This window comes from Hyla sarda, chromosome 10, assembly GCF_029499605.1.
Source record: "Hyla sarda isolate aHylSar1 chromosome 10, aHylSar1.hap1, whole genome shotgun sequence".
Lineage (NCBI taxonomy): Eukaryota > Metazoa > Chordata > Amphibia > Anura > Hylidae > Hyla > Hyla sarda.
In genome coordinates this window covers 95,185,329-95,203,628 of record NC_079198.1, presented here as the reverse complement: position 1 = coordinate 95,203,628, position 18,300 = coordinate 95,185,329, and the positions used below count along the sequence as shown (strand labels likewise).

The 18,300-nt window shown below is 41.1% G+C and overlaps 1 protein-coding gene and 1 long non-coding RNA gene across 14 annotated transcripts in view; one reads left to right on the top strand and one right to left on the bottom strand.

Annotated features, from left to right (window-relative positions):
- Window positions 1-18,300, bottom strand: part of LOC130293433 (uncharacterized) — a 182,000-nt gene that overhangs the window by 23,361 nt on the left and 140,339 nt on the right. The window contains exon 3 of the long non-coding RNA XR_008848207.1: window positions 5,729-5,779. This is a non-coding gene — a long non-coding RNA (uncharacterized LOC130293433). The remainder of the gene's footprint in view (window positions 1-5,728; window positions 5,780-18,300) is intronic.
- The window catches only part of AGRN (agrin), a 537,034-nt gene that overhangs the window by 483,057 nt on the left and 35,677 nt on the right, over window positions 1-18,300 (top strand). For 11 of the 13 annotated variants that reach the window (XM_056542092.1, XM_056542091.1, XM_056542088.1 and 8 more), the window contains 10 exons: window positions 2,185-2,299; window positions 3,464-3,595; window positions 5,047-5,457; window positions 7,055-7,247; window positions 7,450-7,665; window positions 9,011-9,240; window positions 10,211-10,345; window positions 10,776-10,872; window positions 12,646-12,810; window positions 15,348-15,459. In XM_056542092.1, coding sequence (XP_056398067.1) covers window positions 2,185-2,299; window positions 3,464-3,595; window positions 5,047-5,457; window positions 7,055-7,247; window positions 7,450-7,665; window positions 9,011-9,240; window positions 10,211-10,345; window positions 10,776-10,872; window positions 12,646-12,810; window positions 15,348-15,459 — 1,806 coding nt within the window. The remainder of the gene's footprint in view (window positions 1-2,184; window positions 2,300-3,463; window positions 3,596-5,046; window positions 5,458-7,054; window positions 7,248-7,449; window positions 7,666-9,010; window positions 9,241-10,210; window positions 10,346-10,775; window positions 10,873-12,645; window positions 12,811-15,347; window positions 15,460-18,300) is intronic. The other 2 variants (XM_056542100.1, XM_056542089.1) reach the window with 1 other exon arrangement.

Below are 18,300 nucleotides of genomic sequence, written 5' to 3'. Positions count from 1 at the left end.
CCATTTGTGGATTAAATGTCTCATGCATTTCTAAATGAGTCTAAGAAAAGGAACGGGAGGTGAACTACTAACTATTGTGATAATAGGGCATTCTGCTAATCTCAAAGAAATGCAATGCCCTTTCGGTATTTCTAACGTTAATTTCAGTATCACTTTGAGATATGAAATTTAAAGCGCACCCGTCAATTCTAAGCAGTGGAAGCAGCTTCTGTGTCGGCTAATGAGAATACGAACTAGACTGGTGCCTCATGCATATGAATTGTGCCTCATAGATATAAGCAGAAAACTGATGGATTCCATTTAGGGGATGGATACTTCCATGAATAACTGACAGGACTACATTAACATGAAGCTTCTTACTAGCGTAAATATAAGGTAGCGAGCCTTTGAGCCAGGGCTTGTCCAAACTACTGAATCAAAGCTGAATTTCAGCTGCGGAATTCCACTTGCAACAGTGCCCTGTTGTTTTTAATGGGATTCTGCTGCTCTGTGCGCACTGCAGAATTTCCGCAGTGAAATGGAAGACTGAACATGTTCATTCTTGGGGTGGAATTCGGCAGCAGAATCCAATAGAAGTCAATGGGACGTGTATTGGCATCTATTTGCAAAATCAGTTGTAAATTCTGCGCCGAATTTCCCCAGCAGAATTTCTACAGCAACACTGCACAAATTCAGCTACAATTTGGTGTGGAATTGAAAAATTCTGCACAACTCTGAAAAAAGCGGCAGATTCATGAGAATGGATACGCTGAATTTGCACTTTGATTCAGGGATGTGGACGAGGTCTTATACCAAAATCCTGAAAAATTAAAGGCTCCTCATCCAGTAGGTGAATGGCCTCCATGTAATGTTACAAGCCCCCTGCAATGGGCACTGCCAAGCTGGTAGTGGCTTTACCTGGCAAAATCAGATGTTTTCCAGAAGTCCTGGGAGCAAAACCCCATAATGTTTAGCTAGGGGATCAGATAATCATCCTAGAGGCTGCATTCTAGTAATAGTTCTCTCTGATAAGAAAACCCTTTAAATGGGTATTCCGGGCAAAAACATTTTATCCCCTATCCAAAGGATAGGAGATAAGATGTCTGATTGTGGGGGGGGGGGGGCCCGCTGCTGAGACCCCCGTAATCTCCCTGAAGCCCCCGCATTCTATGCGGGTGCTGAATCTCCAGTTTCGGAAACCTCCGGGTTTCGGGACTGGGGACGTGATGTCACACCACGCCCCCTCCATTCATGTCTATGGGAGGGCTCGTGACGGCCGTCACGAGCCCTCCCATAGACATGAATGGAGGGGCGTGGCGTGACGTCACGTCGCCAGTCCCGGAAACCCGGATGTTTCCGAAACTGGAGATTCAGCACCCGCATAGAATGCGGGGGCTTCAGGGAGATCGCTTGGGCCCCCCGCGATCAGACATCTTATCCCCTATCCTTTTGGATAGGGGATAAAATGTTTTTGCCCGGAATACCCCTTTAAGCACCCTCTTGGCTGATTGATTAAAGGAACCCCTAAGCAGTATGTGTCACATCTCACTTTATTTTGGTCACCCCATGCTCTAGAACTCTCGTAACTCTATATGGTGCATTTGTCAGGAAGTAAAGTAGCCTTAGGGTCTGTAATTATGGATAGCTAATACCTGAGGAATATACAGATGTAGTTCTGGCTGCAATTTTCTTGTCTTTATTCTAAACTAAAGAAATTGTCATTTTCAGTCAAACAAAATGTCTGCCATCTCTACCTTGCCGCTTTCTTTGAATACTGTTGTGAACATCAAAGAATGATGGCAAGAGAAATGGCACATTAGTTAATGCCTGACTTATTTTGGGGGTATTTTTTTGCAATTTTCTCAGTGCCAAAGGAGAGAGAACTAGATTGTATTCAATTTATTTCGTGTTCCCATAGCAGGGAGGCAGCGAGCATTTTTATGGAAATGATAGCAGCTTCTGAAAATGTCCTACTAGTCATTCTGCTCCCTGAGCACAGGTCATTGAAAGAACATAACTATTTGTGAAAGCTAAAGAAGTCAGGATATTCCACTCCTTCTAGAACTACTACTCCTGTATTCTCATTCTCATATTTGGCAGCATCTTGAATCCATCAGACTTTTCTCACGTCAAGTGACAATATAATGCATTCACATATATCTGTCTTTCTGTTCAGTTAATGATGCTCCTGTCTCATTTCTCTAGTTGGATAATCTTCTCAGAAATTCAGAGGTGAAGAGGGACTTCAGAAGTATACGTGTGCGGGACCTGGGACCAAGCAACTCTATCAGGGCCATAGTGGAGGTGCATTTCGATCCAGGTTTGTTAATTCGGACAGTCATTGACCGTGCTTGGAGGGTAATCTTAAAGTCTTCTACATTTTATCTACGTTAATCCAAGGTCACATTATTTTATCATTATATTTAAATATGGTACATGTGCAGCTTTCGTGCCTCCCCGCCTCTCCCATAGAGCTGTATGGGGGGAGGGCATGGAGGGGGCGTATCGTCGAGCTCAGTGAGGTCGACGCTGCACGCATTTGCCAGCGCACATCGCTGCAATGCTGGGGCCCTGTTCGGGAGATCGCGGGGGTCCCAGTGGTCAGACCCCCACGATCAAACACTTATCCCCTATCCTGTGGATAGGGGATAAGTGTTATATCACTGCCGATGTCCTTTAATATTTGATTTTGCTTTTAATTTATAAATGTCCTATACATATAAATGGGTGCAGATAATATATAATGCGGCTAAGTAAAGTTTTCCCTTTCAGTGCACGAACATTTAATAAGATGGCTCAATATAGTTTGCTGAGAATTTTTGAACTGGAGAGCAAGCTAAGTTCCCTTGGGGCCACTGGCAAGAGTTTTGTAATGCTCCTCACTACCATCAACCCTTAAAAGTTCAACATAGTACCTGTCAGATGGTAAATGATGAATTGAACTGACTTGTTGTCCATTTTTCCCTAGTGTTTTACAATACAATCCCCCCCTTCATACAGTTTATAAAGCTAGCTGTCCCGCTTACCATATCTGTAGTAGGTAGAGCATTGATTTTTCTAATGGTGCCCTACACAGCCATCTATTGAGTCTAAAAGACATCACTCAGTCTGTATTTCGTATTATGGCTGAAATAGTACGTGCACTGACACCAACTGTTGATGACAAGGCCAGAAGTAGTATTATCTGGTATTTCATAGCTTGGCTAAATCTTTCGAATATGTTCTTTTCCTAAACCTAAAATAAATGAATAAATAAATAAACACGCATAGTAGAGCAGATTCATAATGTTGCCTTCCTCTAATGTCTCCTGCATGGCACTGATAGTCCTCCGGGAGCAGTTCCGCCACAAGTGCAGCATTACAGTATGTTCTCGCATTGCATTGGGCAGCTGGTGCATGTATATGAGGTAATTGGGAGAGCGCTCTGATGTTTCATGTCGGTATAATACAGTTGGGTTTCATTGATTCCTCTTCTCTGATTTAGCATCAAGCCTAACTGCCTTTGATGTGCAGAAAGCATTATTGGCAAGACTCAAGAGCACTAAGAAGAAGGCAATCACTGTAAAGAAGCCAGTTCAGGACAACGTGAAGTTCTTGGACTTTGGTGAGATCCCTGGTACATCGTTCTGCTTTATTCTTAACCCTAGAACCCTCATAATGTTGAAATGTCAATGTTTGCACTTTCTGTTTCTCATTGTAGACATGATATTTTGGCCCATGGCTCTAACAAATGAATGCATATAGAGACATTAATCTCACTGATGAGATGCCGGCTGGTGCTGGCTGAAATACTTTCCTATGGAAAGGTCAAGCTTTGGTGTCCAGAGAAATAAAGGCAGACTGAGACAGGAGTTTGGCCACGCTACTATTGGATTCACAATGACAACAACAATCCCCTTGTGTTCTCATTAACCCCTTTTGTAAAGGACATGACAATGCAGACACAATGATAACATCCTTATAATAGCTGGCAAATGTCCTGTTAGTATTGTAGCCTATGATATGGCCAGACGTGCTACAGGAACTTCTACTGTTTCAGGACACAATATTACTTCTTAAATGGACTCTCAGTAGATAAAACTAAGATATTTACCACGGTATTAACCTCTTCTATATTATATGTTGAAAAGTGGGTGCTTGATTTTGTTTCTATATTTTCATTATTTATATTTTGGTTTAGTTTGACCTAAACCGCGCACTACAACCAAACCATTAGCTTGGTAAAGGTCACAGACGGTGGTGGGGTAGGGTAACACAGGTCATAAACATGAACTACCTAATGGCAATATATAGGTAAAATGTTTATTACAGAATTATCTAGGACACATATGTCCTGAACACTACCACTAATAGTACCTGGGCTTATTAAGAAAAGCAGCACACTTTATGCCATTTCTATACATGGCTATCTATAAATAATATATGTGTACTTTTTAACCCTTATTCAACCTTTTATTATGTCAACTTTTGTGAAAACAACCAACAGAGATCCCTAAGGGTAAAATTGCTACTAAGATCTGGTAGGACATCTGGCAAACATCTTGATGATCCACGTCTAGCTGAATCTATAGTATGCATTATTACCCTGGTCAACATTGCTTTTAGTGGCACTTACGGTATATTAGCACATTTTTAGGGTAACTTTAAGGTGGCAATTAAGAATATGACATTGATGTTGCTAGATTTGCTATAGTTTTTTAGAGAATGTGCCCTATTAAAAACAAAGCAAACAAGAAACATGTATAGGTCAAGCCTAACCTATTCACGGATCATATGGACATGGTCTCAGACACACCAAATCTGATCCCTGCTTTTAGTTTTTCATTCCTCATTTAAGGTAACACCGCTGTAGATGCGGCTACCAGTCATATTTAGGTAAATCCTTTTTTAATAGTTAGCCAGTATCTATAAAACTAGAACCAATTCTGCAACACAAATGTCATTTTGAGATTTTGCCCCAGTAAAACAACCTAAATTCATTCAGACATTATTAGTAACAAAAGAAAATGTCATTTTTGTTGTGCTACGTTATCACTACAGTATGTTTAATTCAAAATTTCTCAATAGACTGGGTTCCCGCTATGGTTACAACTACTACAACAACAGCAGCAACTACCAGCACTATGGCCACTACCAGCATTGTAACAACCAATATGCCAGTTCTAGCTACCACAAACACGGCCACTTCCACACCTAGAAGAACTACAACTGTGAAGACCACTCCAGTGCCGCTTCTCCAACACCCAGCCACTACAGTGAGAATGACTACAAGAAGACCAGCTACTACCACCAAGAGGCCAATGACCACTGCCCCTGCTCAACCAAGACGAAAACCATCCCGTGGCCCTGCCCCTGCCAAAAAAACAGCACGTCCATGCGATTCACATCCATGCATGCATGGTGGTACCTGCGAAGATGATGGAAAAGAGTTTACATGTAGCTGCCCAGCAGGAAAGGGTGGAGCTGTCTGTGAAAAAAGTAAGAACAAATGTCTTGGTGAGGGTAAGCAAAGCAGATGTGCAAGAACATCACTGTGCTGCAAGTAGGCCTAAGGGACTCTCATCGTCCTTATGATCGCTGGGAGTCCCAGACGTCAGACTCCTAATGATAAAAATGATATGTCATAAAAATATAGAAATATTAATTAAAAGTAAGAAATATATTCATCTTAACAGAAACTAGTAAATATGTGCCTTAAAATCTATTGTTACCATTTTTAAGAAAAGTTATCCAGAATAAATAGACTTACCGTAAATGCCGGGAACTAATAATAGTATAAGGCTTATTATTTGTTTTCATCCTAGAAAACAGACAAGTAATATGCAAATTTGTTACATTAGATCCATGAAGAAACCTAATAATATTAAGCAAAAAAAACTACTTTGGTTAAATCACCTACAAGTTTTGTAATATTCTCAGTTTTTTTGGAGCCTTTCACAAACAATATGTTAATATTATAAGATTTCCATAGTAAGATTACAGCCTTTTTTCTCCCCTGCATAAAAGGATATGAGAGATGTGTTATGGGCAGCTTTATTAAAATGCAAAAGAGGCAAATGTTTTCATATTTTTTCACAATCCTCTGCTTAGTAATTTACATTGAGAGATTGTCGTCCTAGCCTCGGCCCCACATTTACTTGACTCCAACAATATTATAACCCACACGTCTCATAGATTATACATTTTCATGATATATGTGGATAATCTGTATATGTCATTTAATCTGGCTGGTAAACATCAGAGCACTGCAAAAAATAAAGTATGGGATAGCCTAATAGACTATTTTCATTGACAGGATCCTGCAAAAAAAAACGTATTTGTTATATAGATCTCAAATTAACCTATGGGTAATAAATAGCACTATATGGCATCCATAACAGGTTTCCTCTTTGACAGGTGCGTCATAAGGTTTTCAACAGCTTTTCATTTACATATCTGTTAAACAAATGCCATTATAGCCTATGGGTGACGGGTGGGTTTAATGGATGCGTTATATTCACAGTCGTCACCCATAGGCTAGAATGAAATTTGTTTAATGGATATGCCATGCTAAAGTTTAAAATGTATCCATCAAACTGATCTCATATTAGTCTATAGGTGATGGTTACCACTTTAAAGGGGTACTCCGCTGCTCAGCGTTTGGAACAAACTGTTCCGAACATTGGAGCCGACGCTGGGAGCTCATGGCATTATAGCCCCGCCCCCTCATGATGTCATGTCCCACCTCTTCAATGCAAGTCTATGGGAGGGGGCGTGATGGCTGTCACGCCCCCTCCCATAGACTTGCATTGAGGGGGCGGGTCATGACATAATGAGGGAGCGGGGCTATGGCGTCACGAGCTCCCAGCGTCGGCTCCAGTGTTCAGAACAGTTTGTTCCAAACGCTGAGCAGCGGAGTACCCCTTTAAGGGATCCACCACAGCCTACATCCATTAAATGTATATTACAGGATCTTTAGTATCTTTAGTATATATAAGCTAAATGAAGGCCAAATAGTCAACCAACCCAATTTTTCTTAATGTTACTTAACCTGTTTTTGATGCATACAGAATAACACACAACATTTGTCCGGCAGATATTCATTATTTCATCCCTGGATTTGGAGGCAAGTCTTACCTGGCCTTTAAGATGATGAAGGCCTACCACACTGTACGCATAGCCATGGAGTTCCGCTCCTCTGAGCAGAACGGTCTTCTCCTGTACAATGGTCAAATCCGAGGAAAGGATTTCATCTCTTTGGCTGTCGTGAATGGATTTGTGGAGCTCAGGTGATTCTATTTTCCCTTTATTTTCTTCTTATAATTACTTTACGTCAGATATCTTACTATGCTTTCTGCAGAATTATCAGTAAGTCATGCTATGTTACCCTTTACTGCTAAAAGATCATTCCATAGTGTCTGGATTTCTATAATTGTCAACCCAATGTATCATTGATGTGAATCCCATATCTAAGCTTTGTCTTTTTGTCAGGTTTAATACTGGTTCTGGAACCGGAATTATCACCAGTAAAGTGCCGGTGGAACCTGGAAAATGGCACCAGCTTGTGGTAAATCGTAACCGCCGTAGTGGTATGCTGTCAGTGGATGGAGAAGCACATGTGAATGGAGAGAGTCCATCGGGTACAGATGGCCTGAACCTAGACACAGACCTGTTCATAGGAGGAGCTCCCGAAGACCAGATAAATGTGTATGTATTGGCTGGGGACTGAGATAATGGCCCTGATTTACTTTTGTTAATCCAACCTGTTTTGTCGGTTGTGCGCCAAAATGTGTTGCATTGTGCCACAAATTGTGTCTGCGCCAGAATTTGCGCCAGAATTAAAAAAAATCCCAACCATCTGTCCATTTTAACTCAGGAAGGGGGTGTGGCCACCAAAAAGGAGGCGTGTTCCCTACATTTTCAAAAAATCCCAACATATTTACTAATGTTTCCACAGAAAATGTGGTGGATTTGAGCACTGGATAACCCAACAGCTGAGAGCATGTGTAAAAAAAAGGCTAAATTCAGGAAAAAGTGCAAAACGTAAGGAAACATTAGTAAATACTGTGGAGAAATACCTGTTGGGAAGTAAAACCCAAAAGAAAACTCCACTCCACACTTAGTACATCAGGGCCAGTATGTTGTAGAAGTCTATTTTGTCCATTTCTGTACGAACGGTGTTCCTCAACCTGTTGCAAGACTACAATTGCCGTCATGTCCTGGCAGCTGAAGAAGGCTAACCATTGGCCAAATCAACAGTCTATGACTTGATGTCCAGCCTGTGGCTCCCCAGCTATGGTAAAACTACAATTTTCAGCATAATGGGTATTGTAATTTTGTGACAGTTGGAGAGCCACAGGTTGGGAACACTGCATTGGAGGTATGTAACCATCCTAATCAGTGTGGGCTCTGTGTCACCATAGTAGCATCTCTACTTATGTCAACTCAATGATAGGTTTAAGTTTTTAGAATTTACAGTATAGAATGTGCAAGAAATGATGAATTGTCAGATCCAGTGTCACCAACGCTAGATCTGTTCCTGAATGTGACAGTCGTAAAGGTCAGTATACCTAAATTCAAAGACCTGGAGCTACAACATTTCCTTAGGGCAAATTAATTAACAGTAAATGATGCTTTAGGTGTCATGTTTCATGATGTCATCTCCATGACAGCAGTAATCATGCTCATCTATGTATAGAATATAGAAAAAACGTGACTGCTCATGAAATCTTCAGCTAGCGCTATACCATACTACCTATCTGATGCCTGCAAGAAAAATGACTGGAGGCTATGAGGTTATTACTGTTCCAGATATATGAATAATAAAGTATTTCAGCCCGCAGTAAACTTGGCACACTAGGAATGAGATGATGCACCCCGCTGCATGGCTATTTGGGAAGCATATTTGAATTTCCAATATTGTTCTGCTATTTTTTCCTGGAATTGTTGAAATTTATGTCAAAACCCCTTCGCTGCCAAGGAACCCTATGCTCAGTCATGAAAGAGCAGGGATGCTGACATGTGATTGATATAACCCTGCTTCTTCATGTAGGGTGACGGAACGGACTTCTGTTTCGACTGGTCTCAAAGGTTGCATCCGAATTTTAGATGTGAATAATCAAGTGTACACCTTACAGGAAGATGGAGCAGATGTCTTGTATGGAAGTGGTGTGGGTGAATGTGGAAACAACCCATGTCAACCCAACCCTTGTCACAATGGGGCTGTGTGCCAAGTAAAAGAAGCAGGGATGTTCCATTGTCAGTGCCTACATGGCTATACAGGTAATCTACTGCAATAACACTAACAACAGCACTGAAAGGAGACTAAAGTGTCCCATAGATGTAACAATCAATGGGTTTGGACTCTGTGCCACCCAACTGGTTTGACTTTGGGTCACTAGAGGCATGCAGAAGCTCAGGCTGAGGTGGAGTCAGGAGGCAGATATTGTACAGAGGATACAGGATGTTTTAACATCTTACACAGAACACTAGACAGGCTGGGAACCATTGATCAGGAAAGAAGGGGGATGGTGGAGAACAGGATAGAATAGGGATTAGCTTTTGGTTCATGCAGTTTAAGAGACCAAGACAACTGGTACACATACTCTACAGGCAGGGCTGGGAAACAAGTCTTCATAAGGACAGAAGCAAAAAGTTGACTGGCCATGAGTGTGCTGGTGAGTAGTAACCTGGTGGCTGTGTCTACCGACCAAGACAAGCTACCGGCCTTACAATAGACAGTAGATTACTAGAAGTAGATGTTAGGACTGGCCATACACAACCCAGTAATTCACAATAAGACAACCTGATTGCATGAAAATTTAGTTGTATATATGTGTATAGAAATAAATCTTCCCATTCAGTGGACTGGTTGTAGTTAAGCAATAAGAAATATGTCTTAATTTCATTCAATAACATGGCCAAATAGGATGTGATACTAATGATACTTTATTGGAAACATTAGAAGATAACCTGGGATGACAGCTATTTGGGGTGTTTTACAGCTGTGGTTCCTATCATGCATTATTTTAAATATTATGGGGATAACATGGGATGACCGGTATTTGGAGAGTCATAAAGCTGTGGTTCTCTTACAAAAAACACTTACACATAGGGTGTAAACGAATGTTCGATTACAGCAAACATAATGAATATACTTACCTTTATACCAAATCAGTAAGTTGACATGAGGTTTATACTACTGAGATTTGTTTTTCCTTGCTATAAGTTTCATGATTTTCTGTGCTTTCAGGACCCACATGTGCAGATGAACGAAACCCATGTGACCCAAACCCCTGTCATGTGTCAGCAATTTGTCTGGTGCTGCCAGAAGGTGGCGCCAAGTGTGAATGTCCAATGGGCAGAGAGGGAGAATTCTGTGAAAAGGGTAAGTTCGGAGCTCAGAATCACAAGTTTTCGATGTAAGCAGGTTTCAGACATAAATCGTTTGCAGATCTATTTCTGGGCTGGAGAAACATTAGTAATATTGATATGGAGCTTAACTTGACGCTCATGTTAATGGACTGGGGGGTCATGTTATCTTGCTTGGCTTTGCATGGTTAAATAGCTGTAGTGAGACTGTCAATTTCAATTGTGCACCTTTGATGGAACGAACACTGAACGTATAAGACATTATTGTACGTAAGCACCATGCAGTGCTTGGATGGCAGCCAACCTTTGCATCCGCAGATACTCAATCCTGCATATACCACTTGATGTCTCATCATATGGTAAAGCAGCAGGTAACACCAGAAGGTATTGGGCCATTTGCGAAAGGCAGCTGTGCTTATTTTATGCCTATCCTTTTGTTTTCACAGTCAGCGACCAGGATCTAAATTTGCCTTTCCTACCTCATTTTAATGGCTTCTCCTATTTGGAATTGAAGGGACTCCAGACGTTTGCCACTGATATAACGTAAGTGCTCTGGGTTTGATGTGTGTTTTGTGTGGACATGATTGTAACATGTTAAACTATAAAGATGATTTTATATGAAGATTTGGCAAGTGCTAGCTATCAGGCATTGCAACATATCAAGGATAGCAAAACAATCATCTTGATTTAGCCTCCAGTGGTCAACAGATTTCTTATAATTTTAAAAAATCGGTGTAAATGATTACAGATGTCTACGCCAGCTAATAGCTGGACAGCCAAGGATGCACCAAATCTATTCAGAGGCCTGTTGTATTTGCATCTAACTCCAGTGTAGTTTGGTTTAAGTCCAGCCATTGAAACACTAGTCTCCAGAACTTACTTCCATAACATGTAATTCTTAAAGGGGTATTCCAGGCAAAACCTTTTCTTATATATATCAACTGGCTCCGGAAAGTTAAACAGATTTGTAAATTACTTCTATTAAAAAAATCTTAATCCTTCCAATAGTTATTAGCTTCTGAAGTTCTGTCTAACTGCTCAATGATGATGTCACGTCCTGGGAGCTGTGCATGATGGGAGAATATCCCCATAGGAACTGCACAGCTCCCGGGACGTGAGTCATCAGAGAGCAGTTAGACAGAAAACAACAACTCAACTTCAGAAGCTAATAACTATTGGAAGGATTAAGATTTTTTTTATAGAAGTAATTTACAAATCTGTTTAACTTTCCGGAGCCAGTTGATATATAAAAAAAAAGTTTTGGCCTGGAATACCCCTTTAATTTCTCCTGTGGTGGCATTGCAGGAAAACTGAACACTTTCCACCCGATTCCCGATCATATCCTGATCATTAATGGTCACAGCAGATTATCATCATGGAACCCTCCTGGCAAAAAAGAAATAGTTCAAAGCAGAAATCCCTATAATATGTTTCTGTTACAATGCAAATATGGAAATGTGGTGTAAGGCTAAAAACAAGCAATATGTTAAATATTGAGTAAATATATTTAGAGTTTACTATCTAGAAATACTGCCACTAGGACTGTATCTGAAATGAGGTGAGAGAAGTCTCTTACCTCGGGCGGTGAGAGTCCCTGAGGGGTGACAGTTTTTATTTAATTAAATATTAAAGACAATGAGTTGTAAGTATTCAGATGCTTCAGATTTTATGTACACAAACTATCCTTACGTATGAGTTTTATTGGAGACACCATTTCGGTTTTCGCCTTAGGCAGCAAAATAGCCAGAATTGGCCCTGACTGGCACCTGACCTCTAAAAATTATTAAATTTCCATCCTCTTCTCTAAGTTAAACATAAGGACTGTGAATTTGGGAACAGTTTGTAGTTTTATCAAGCCCACAGTATTCTAGAATACTAAAAGTCCTTTTGATAACTAGTGTTGGGTGCGAATATTCGCATTTAGAATTGTTATAGCGAATATAGCAAATACGCATTATTGAGAATATATTCGCTATATAGTTGAAATAACGAATATTCACTTTTTTCGGCATATGTGCATATTCCTTCTTTTCACTTGTGGGCCAATTAGAATGATGCAAATACACTTGTCAGAGGTTATCAACAACATCCATAGCAACCAATAGTAAAGTTGCCCACCCCCCCCCCCCCCACTGTTTTCTTCCTTGAATACGCAAATAAATAAAGAATACGCGAAATTCGCAAATATAGGATGAATATTCGTCTATGTATTTGCAAAATATTGCCAATTCGAATATGGGCAATGCCGCTTATCACTATTGATAACATGTTCATTCTTTCTGTGCTGTATAACCCATTCTATGTTTCTTTCTTCAGTGACAAAATTGCCATGGAAGTCGTCTTCCTTGCCAGCAACCCCAATGGACTCCTCTTTTACAATGGGCAGAAAACAGATGGCAAAGGCGACTTTGTATCTCTGGCCTTACATGATGGACATCTGGAATACCGATATGATCTTGGAAAAGGAGCGGCTGTCATTAAGTATGCTATAAAAGATGTTTCACACCTGTCATGTGTATCTCTATGGTGCAGTCCTATCAACTATCAAACTTTTCAAGCTTCTTTTTATAGTTTTTAATCTATTACTAAATGGGGGTGGGGGGTTCTGCAAGGTGAAGTCACAAAGGTATAAGCAGTAACCCTCCTGGCTAGAAATTGCCTCCGAAAGTTAGGGGAGCAAAGAAAGGAACAGTCAAAACAATTGCTACATGGAATCACTAAAATGACTATAATCAACTACTCATTAGCACAAAACCAGAAGAATACATGTAATAGTAATTGCAGCGTTATGTCTAAAAAGTTTCCTGCACGCAATAATCTTGCATTATATTCAGTATGTAAATAGTTCTTGAATGGAACAATTCAGTCACCCTGAGAAGTCAGAATGACATGGGAGGGATAGACTGACAGCTTTTATATTTATTTTCTCCACATTTTCTAAAGCAACACGGTCAGAAATATGATTTTATATGCCGACCCCATGTATGTATTCTCCTTCTGACAGGGTCACCCCAGGGGGGAAGGATTTTATGAACAATCTGAAAACTAAAGAACAAAGGCGATAAGTTTAGACATTTTATATGAGATCTGTAATAAGTTCTTGAAAGTGGATGAATGCCATATTTCAGGCCACAGTATATTTACCTGTATATTCAGTTTCCCTGATAAAAATGGTGTTTTTCTCATATACTGTAATTATGGTATCCACTGCAGAAGCTGAGGCATAAATAAGGACTGTGCAGTAAAACACTGACTATATTGTACATGAACTCGCTATTTAAATGATTCAAGGTTAGATTTTTACTTAGTGAATGGAACATTTTATTGGCCCCAGGTAGCACTTTTCTTGTATGCCCTCCTCTGTACAATAGGAACCAACTGGTTAAACTACATCAGTGGTCTGCAACCTATAGCTTTACAGCTGTTGTGAAACAAAAACTCCCAGCATGCCCCGACAGCTATAGGAAGCAAGGCTTCTGTCGCCGCCATAAACCGGCATATTCCGGCACTGGGACCGCACAGGAATGGGCCGTCTCATAGCGTTCATTCTTTGTGCAGACACGGAAAATGGAATTTCCATGCCGGAAACATTTGGCATGAAAATTTTGCGGTGTGCACAGTGCAGCAGAATCCCATTGAATTTAACAGGACTCTGCTGTAGCGTTATCTCCGTGCCGGACTCCGCACTTCGGCACGGAAATTCGGACATGTGAACAGGGCCTTATAGTTCCGCAGCTGCTGGAGAGCCACAGGTTGGAGGCCATTGGACTATATAATACAGTTGACAAGGAAGGGCCCATGGCTATAGTGTAATGTACATCCATACAACGTTATATGGACAGTGCATTCTGACTACCAAATTAACCCCTTATGACATTTTATGCATTTTAGCAGCCATAACATTGTTTTTTTTTTTTTTTTTTTTTTTCCCACTGATGTAGCCACAAGGCCTAGTTTTTAGCAGGAGGACTTGTTTTTTGGGGTTTTTCTTTTGGTACTGTTTAGGGGTACATGCCTCCACTACCAGGGGAAAGAAAAACCACAAAATACTGTAGACATACAAATGAATATATAACACAGAATGGGAGGGACGGAAGCTTCCTTGCAGTGCTGGTAAGTTCCACAGAGTTCAGGAACGGGAGAGGGAAGATGTTGTCTTATAACGGTAATAGGGGTCAGTCCTGCCCCTTGCTCCATACACTCCACCTCTAATTCTCCCTAAGCCACTGAGCACATTTAGAGGCGTAACTTGTAGTTTCTAGGCCCCAAAGTAAAACAGGGCCCATGTCTACTATGTGCCATTCATACCACTGTTGTCTTCTTATAAGGGCCCCCTCAGTCACAGGGCCCATGTGTAACTTCTACCTCGGCACCTCCTATAATTACACCCTTGAGCCCATTACACCTATTCCAGAGGGACTAAAAAATGAACCCCCTTCCCAGACGGCCATTACACCTATCCCAGAGGGCCTAAAATAGAAACCCCCTTCCCAGATGGCCATTATACCTATCCCGGAGGGCCTAAAAAATGAACCCCCTTCCCAGACGGCCATTACACCTATCCCAGAGGGCCTAAAAAATGAACCCCCTTCCCAGACGGCCATTACACCTATCCCAGAGGACATAAAAAAGAAACCCCCTTCCCAGATGGCCATTACACCTATCCCGGAGGGCCTAAAAAATGAACCCCCTTCCCAGACGGCCATTACACCTATCCCAGAGGGCCTTAAAAAATGAACCCCCTTCCCAGATGGCCATTACACCTATCCCAGAGGGCCTAAAAAACTAACACCCCTAAACTCCTTCTTCTCCAGTCGGTTGTTAAGGGGTAAAAAATAAATGAATTTATAAATAAATAAAAATCGGAGTAATTCCTAATTTTTTTGCCAAATGAAAAAGCTCGAACATGCAACACACATTACAACAAATCTGCGGTTGGCGACTACACACCATTTCCTAACTATACAGAGACTGTACATATTGAAGTCTAATATCCATGTTTCCCTTTCATATTTTAGGAGCAAAGAAAAAGTTCCCCTCAACACCTGGATTAGCGTTACCCTGGAGCGCAGCGGCAGGAAGGGCTTGATGCGTATCAATAACAAGGAGCAGGTCACAGGGGAGTCACCGGTAAGAGATGAGACTTATAGTTCATCCGGTTAAGGGACTGAGCAATATATAAGCGAAAAATATGAGAGCCACCAGCACACCTGAAACCAGAGCAGAGAAGCCTACAGACAGGATTTCCAAACCAGGGTACCTCCAGCTGTTGCAAAACTACAACACCCAGCATGCCCAGACAGCCGAAGGCTGTCTGGGCATGCTGGGAGTTGTAGTTTTACAACAGCTACAAGCAATCTAGTTGGAATACACTGCCTTGGGCTATGTTAATACTTTAATTCCTGCCACAGATATGCCAAGGCATCAACACTTAGGTCTATAAAGCAAATCATTTGTTAGTTCTCCTTTAAAGGGATACTCCGGTGAAAAACTATTTTTTTTTTTTCATATCAACTGGCTCCAGAAATGTAAACAGATTTGTAAATTTATTCCAATAAAAATCTTAATCCTTCCAGTACTTATCACCTGCTGAAGTTGAGTTGTTCTTTTCTGTCTGACCACAGTGCTCTCCAGAGCTGTCCAGAGTAGGAGGAAATCCCCCTAGAAAACCTCTCCTACTCTAGACAGTTCCTGAGACAGACAGAGGTGTCAGCAGAGAGCACTGTAGTGAGACAGAAAAGAATAACTCAACTTCAGCAGCTGATAGGATTAGGATTTTTTATTAGAAGTCATTTACAAATCTGTTTAACTTTCTGGAGCCAGTTGATATGAAAAAAAAAAAAAGGTTTTCCACCGGAATAGCCCTTTATGGTGGATTCTGCAAACGCTCAAATACCTGCACTAATCTTGCCGCATCATTCCCTTCCCCATTCCCTTGTCAATGCATATTAACATGCAGCCTGGATATGTCATAGGGATCTAGGGGGGGAAATGTGAGAGATGCTGCAAATATGTGAACAGGTGCTATTGGGATTGTATTGAATTATGTCATGAATATTACCAGTATCTGCTTTATATATGTCTGCTCTCATTGACTGATTATCTATTACAGACATTTACAGAACGAGAAGTCTCAGTTATGTACTATGGAATGTGTGTAATATGTATTGTAGGGCTTCAGGGAACAATGGGTTTTATTTGTTTATTATGTGTAATAAGGCTTTTTACATGGTACATTTAATATAGAATTTTGTAGATAGATAGGTAGATAGATAGATAGATAGATAGATATTCTCAATGATCAGCCATAACATTAAAACCATTAAAGCCTAATTTCGTGTAGCTCCCTCTCATGATGCCAGAATTTCTCTGGCCCATCAAGGCATGGACCACAGAAGAGTTCTGAAGGTGTTCCGTAGTAAAGGACATCGAGATGATAACAGCAGATCCTTTAAAGGGGTTGTCCACCATAGGGTGACTTTAGTACTTACCTGACAGACACTGCAGCCTTCTTTTTGTGAAATGGCTATTTCCTTTTGGAGTCTCCTCCCTCCAACTACAAGTCCCAGGATTCCTTGTTTGTAAGTGTGAAGTCACTTTTTTCCCTTCCCCACATCAGCCACCCCACCCATTGAAACACACCTGAGCTAGAATTCCCTGCAGCCCTGTGGAGAATGATCTCCCCCCCACCCAATGGTCGCTCCACCCATTGAAGCAAACAGGCTCCCTTTCAACACCTGACTATTGATATGTCTCAGGCCGCAACCTGCAACCTGGGAATACCTGAGACAACACTCATTTTGTATGTTAATAAAAATAAACATTGGGGCAAAGATTAAATAAGAATTGCGAGACCATGCATCAAACACAGGTACAGACACTATATTATTAACTACACTAACTTTACAGCCTGAAAAGTCCTGGAATACCCCTTTAGGTCCAGTAAATTGTAAGGTGCTGGCCTACATTGTTTTCCCAGTACATTCCACAGATGTTTAAACAGATTAAGATGTAGGGAGTTTGGGGGGAAAGTCAACATTCTGAACTCTTTATTATGTTTCTCATTCCTGAACAGTTTTTGCAGCGTGGTAGGTTCATTATCCTTCTAAAAGAGGCTACTGCCATTAGGGTATACCGCTGTCATGAAGGGGGTTTCCTGGTCTGTACAGTGTTAGGTAGGTAGCACATGGCATAGTAACATCCACATGATGCCAAGACCCAAGGTTCCCCAGCAGAACATTGCCCAGAGCAATACATTGCCTCTTCCGACTTGTCTTGTTCCCATAGTGCATCCTGGTGCCATATCTTTCCCAGGTAAGAGCACACACACACCTGCCCATCCACATGATACAAAGAAAACATGATTAATCGGACCAGGTCCTCTTATTTAACTAGTCTATGGTCCAGTTCATAAGCTCATGTGCCCATTGTGGGTGCTTTTGGTAGGGGACAAGGGTCAGCATGAGTAGTCTGACCAGTCTGCAGCTATACTGCCCCATATACAGATAGCAGTGATGCCCTGTATGTTCAAACACTTTTTTATAATAGCCAGAAATAACTGTTGTACCAGTAGTTATTCTGTGGGATCAGACCACACAGTCTAGCCTGCACTCCATATCAGTAATCCTTAGGTGCCTATGACCCAGTCACTGGTTTACCAGTTGTTCCCTTTTGGTAGGTACAGACCACTGTGTATGGGGAACACCCATTGTGTACATGCTCTGACCCAGCTTTCTAGACATCATAATTTGGCCCTTGTTTCGGTTGCTCAGGTCCCTATATTTTGCCAGTTTTCCTGCTTCCACTTATATAATGTATAATAATGTATGCCTCCTTTTTGACAGGTATCATTGTCTCGGGATATTCCATGTTATTCACTTCACCTGTCGTTAGTTCTAATGTTATGGCTGATCGGTATATCTACAAATAATGTTCCTTTATTTTGCCATCCAATAGCCTTCTGTGCATGTT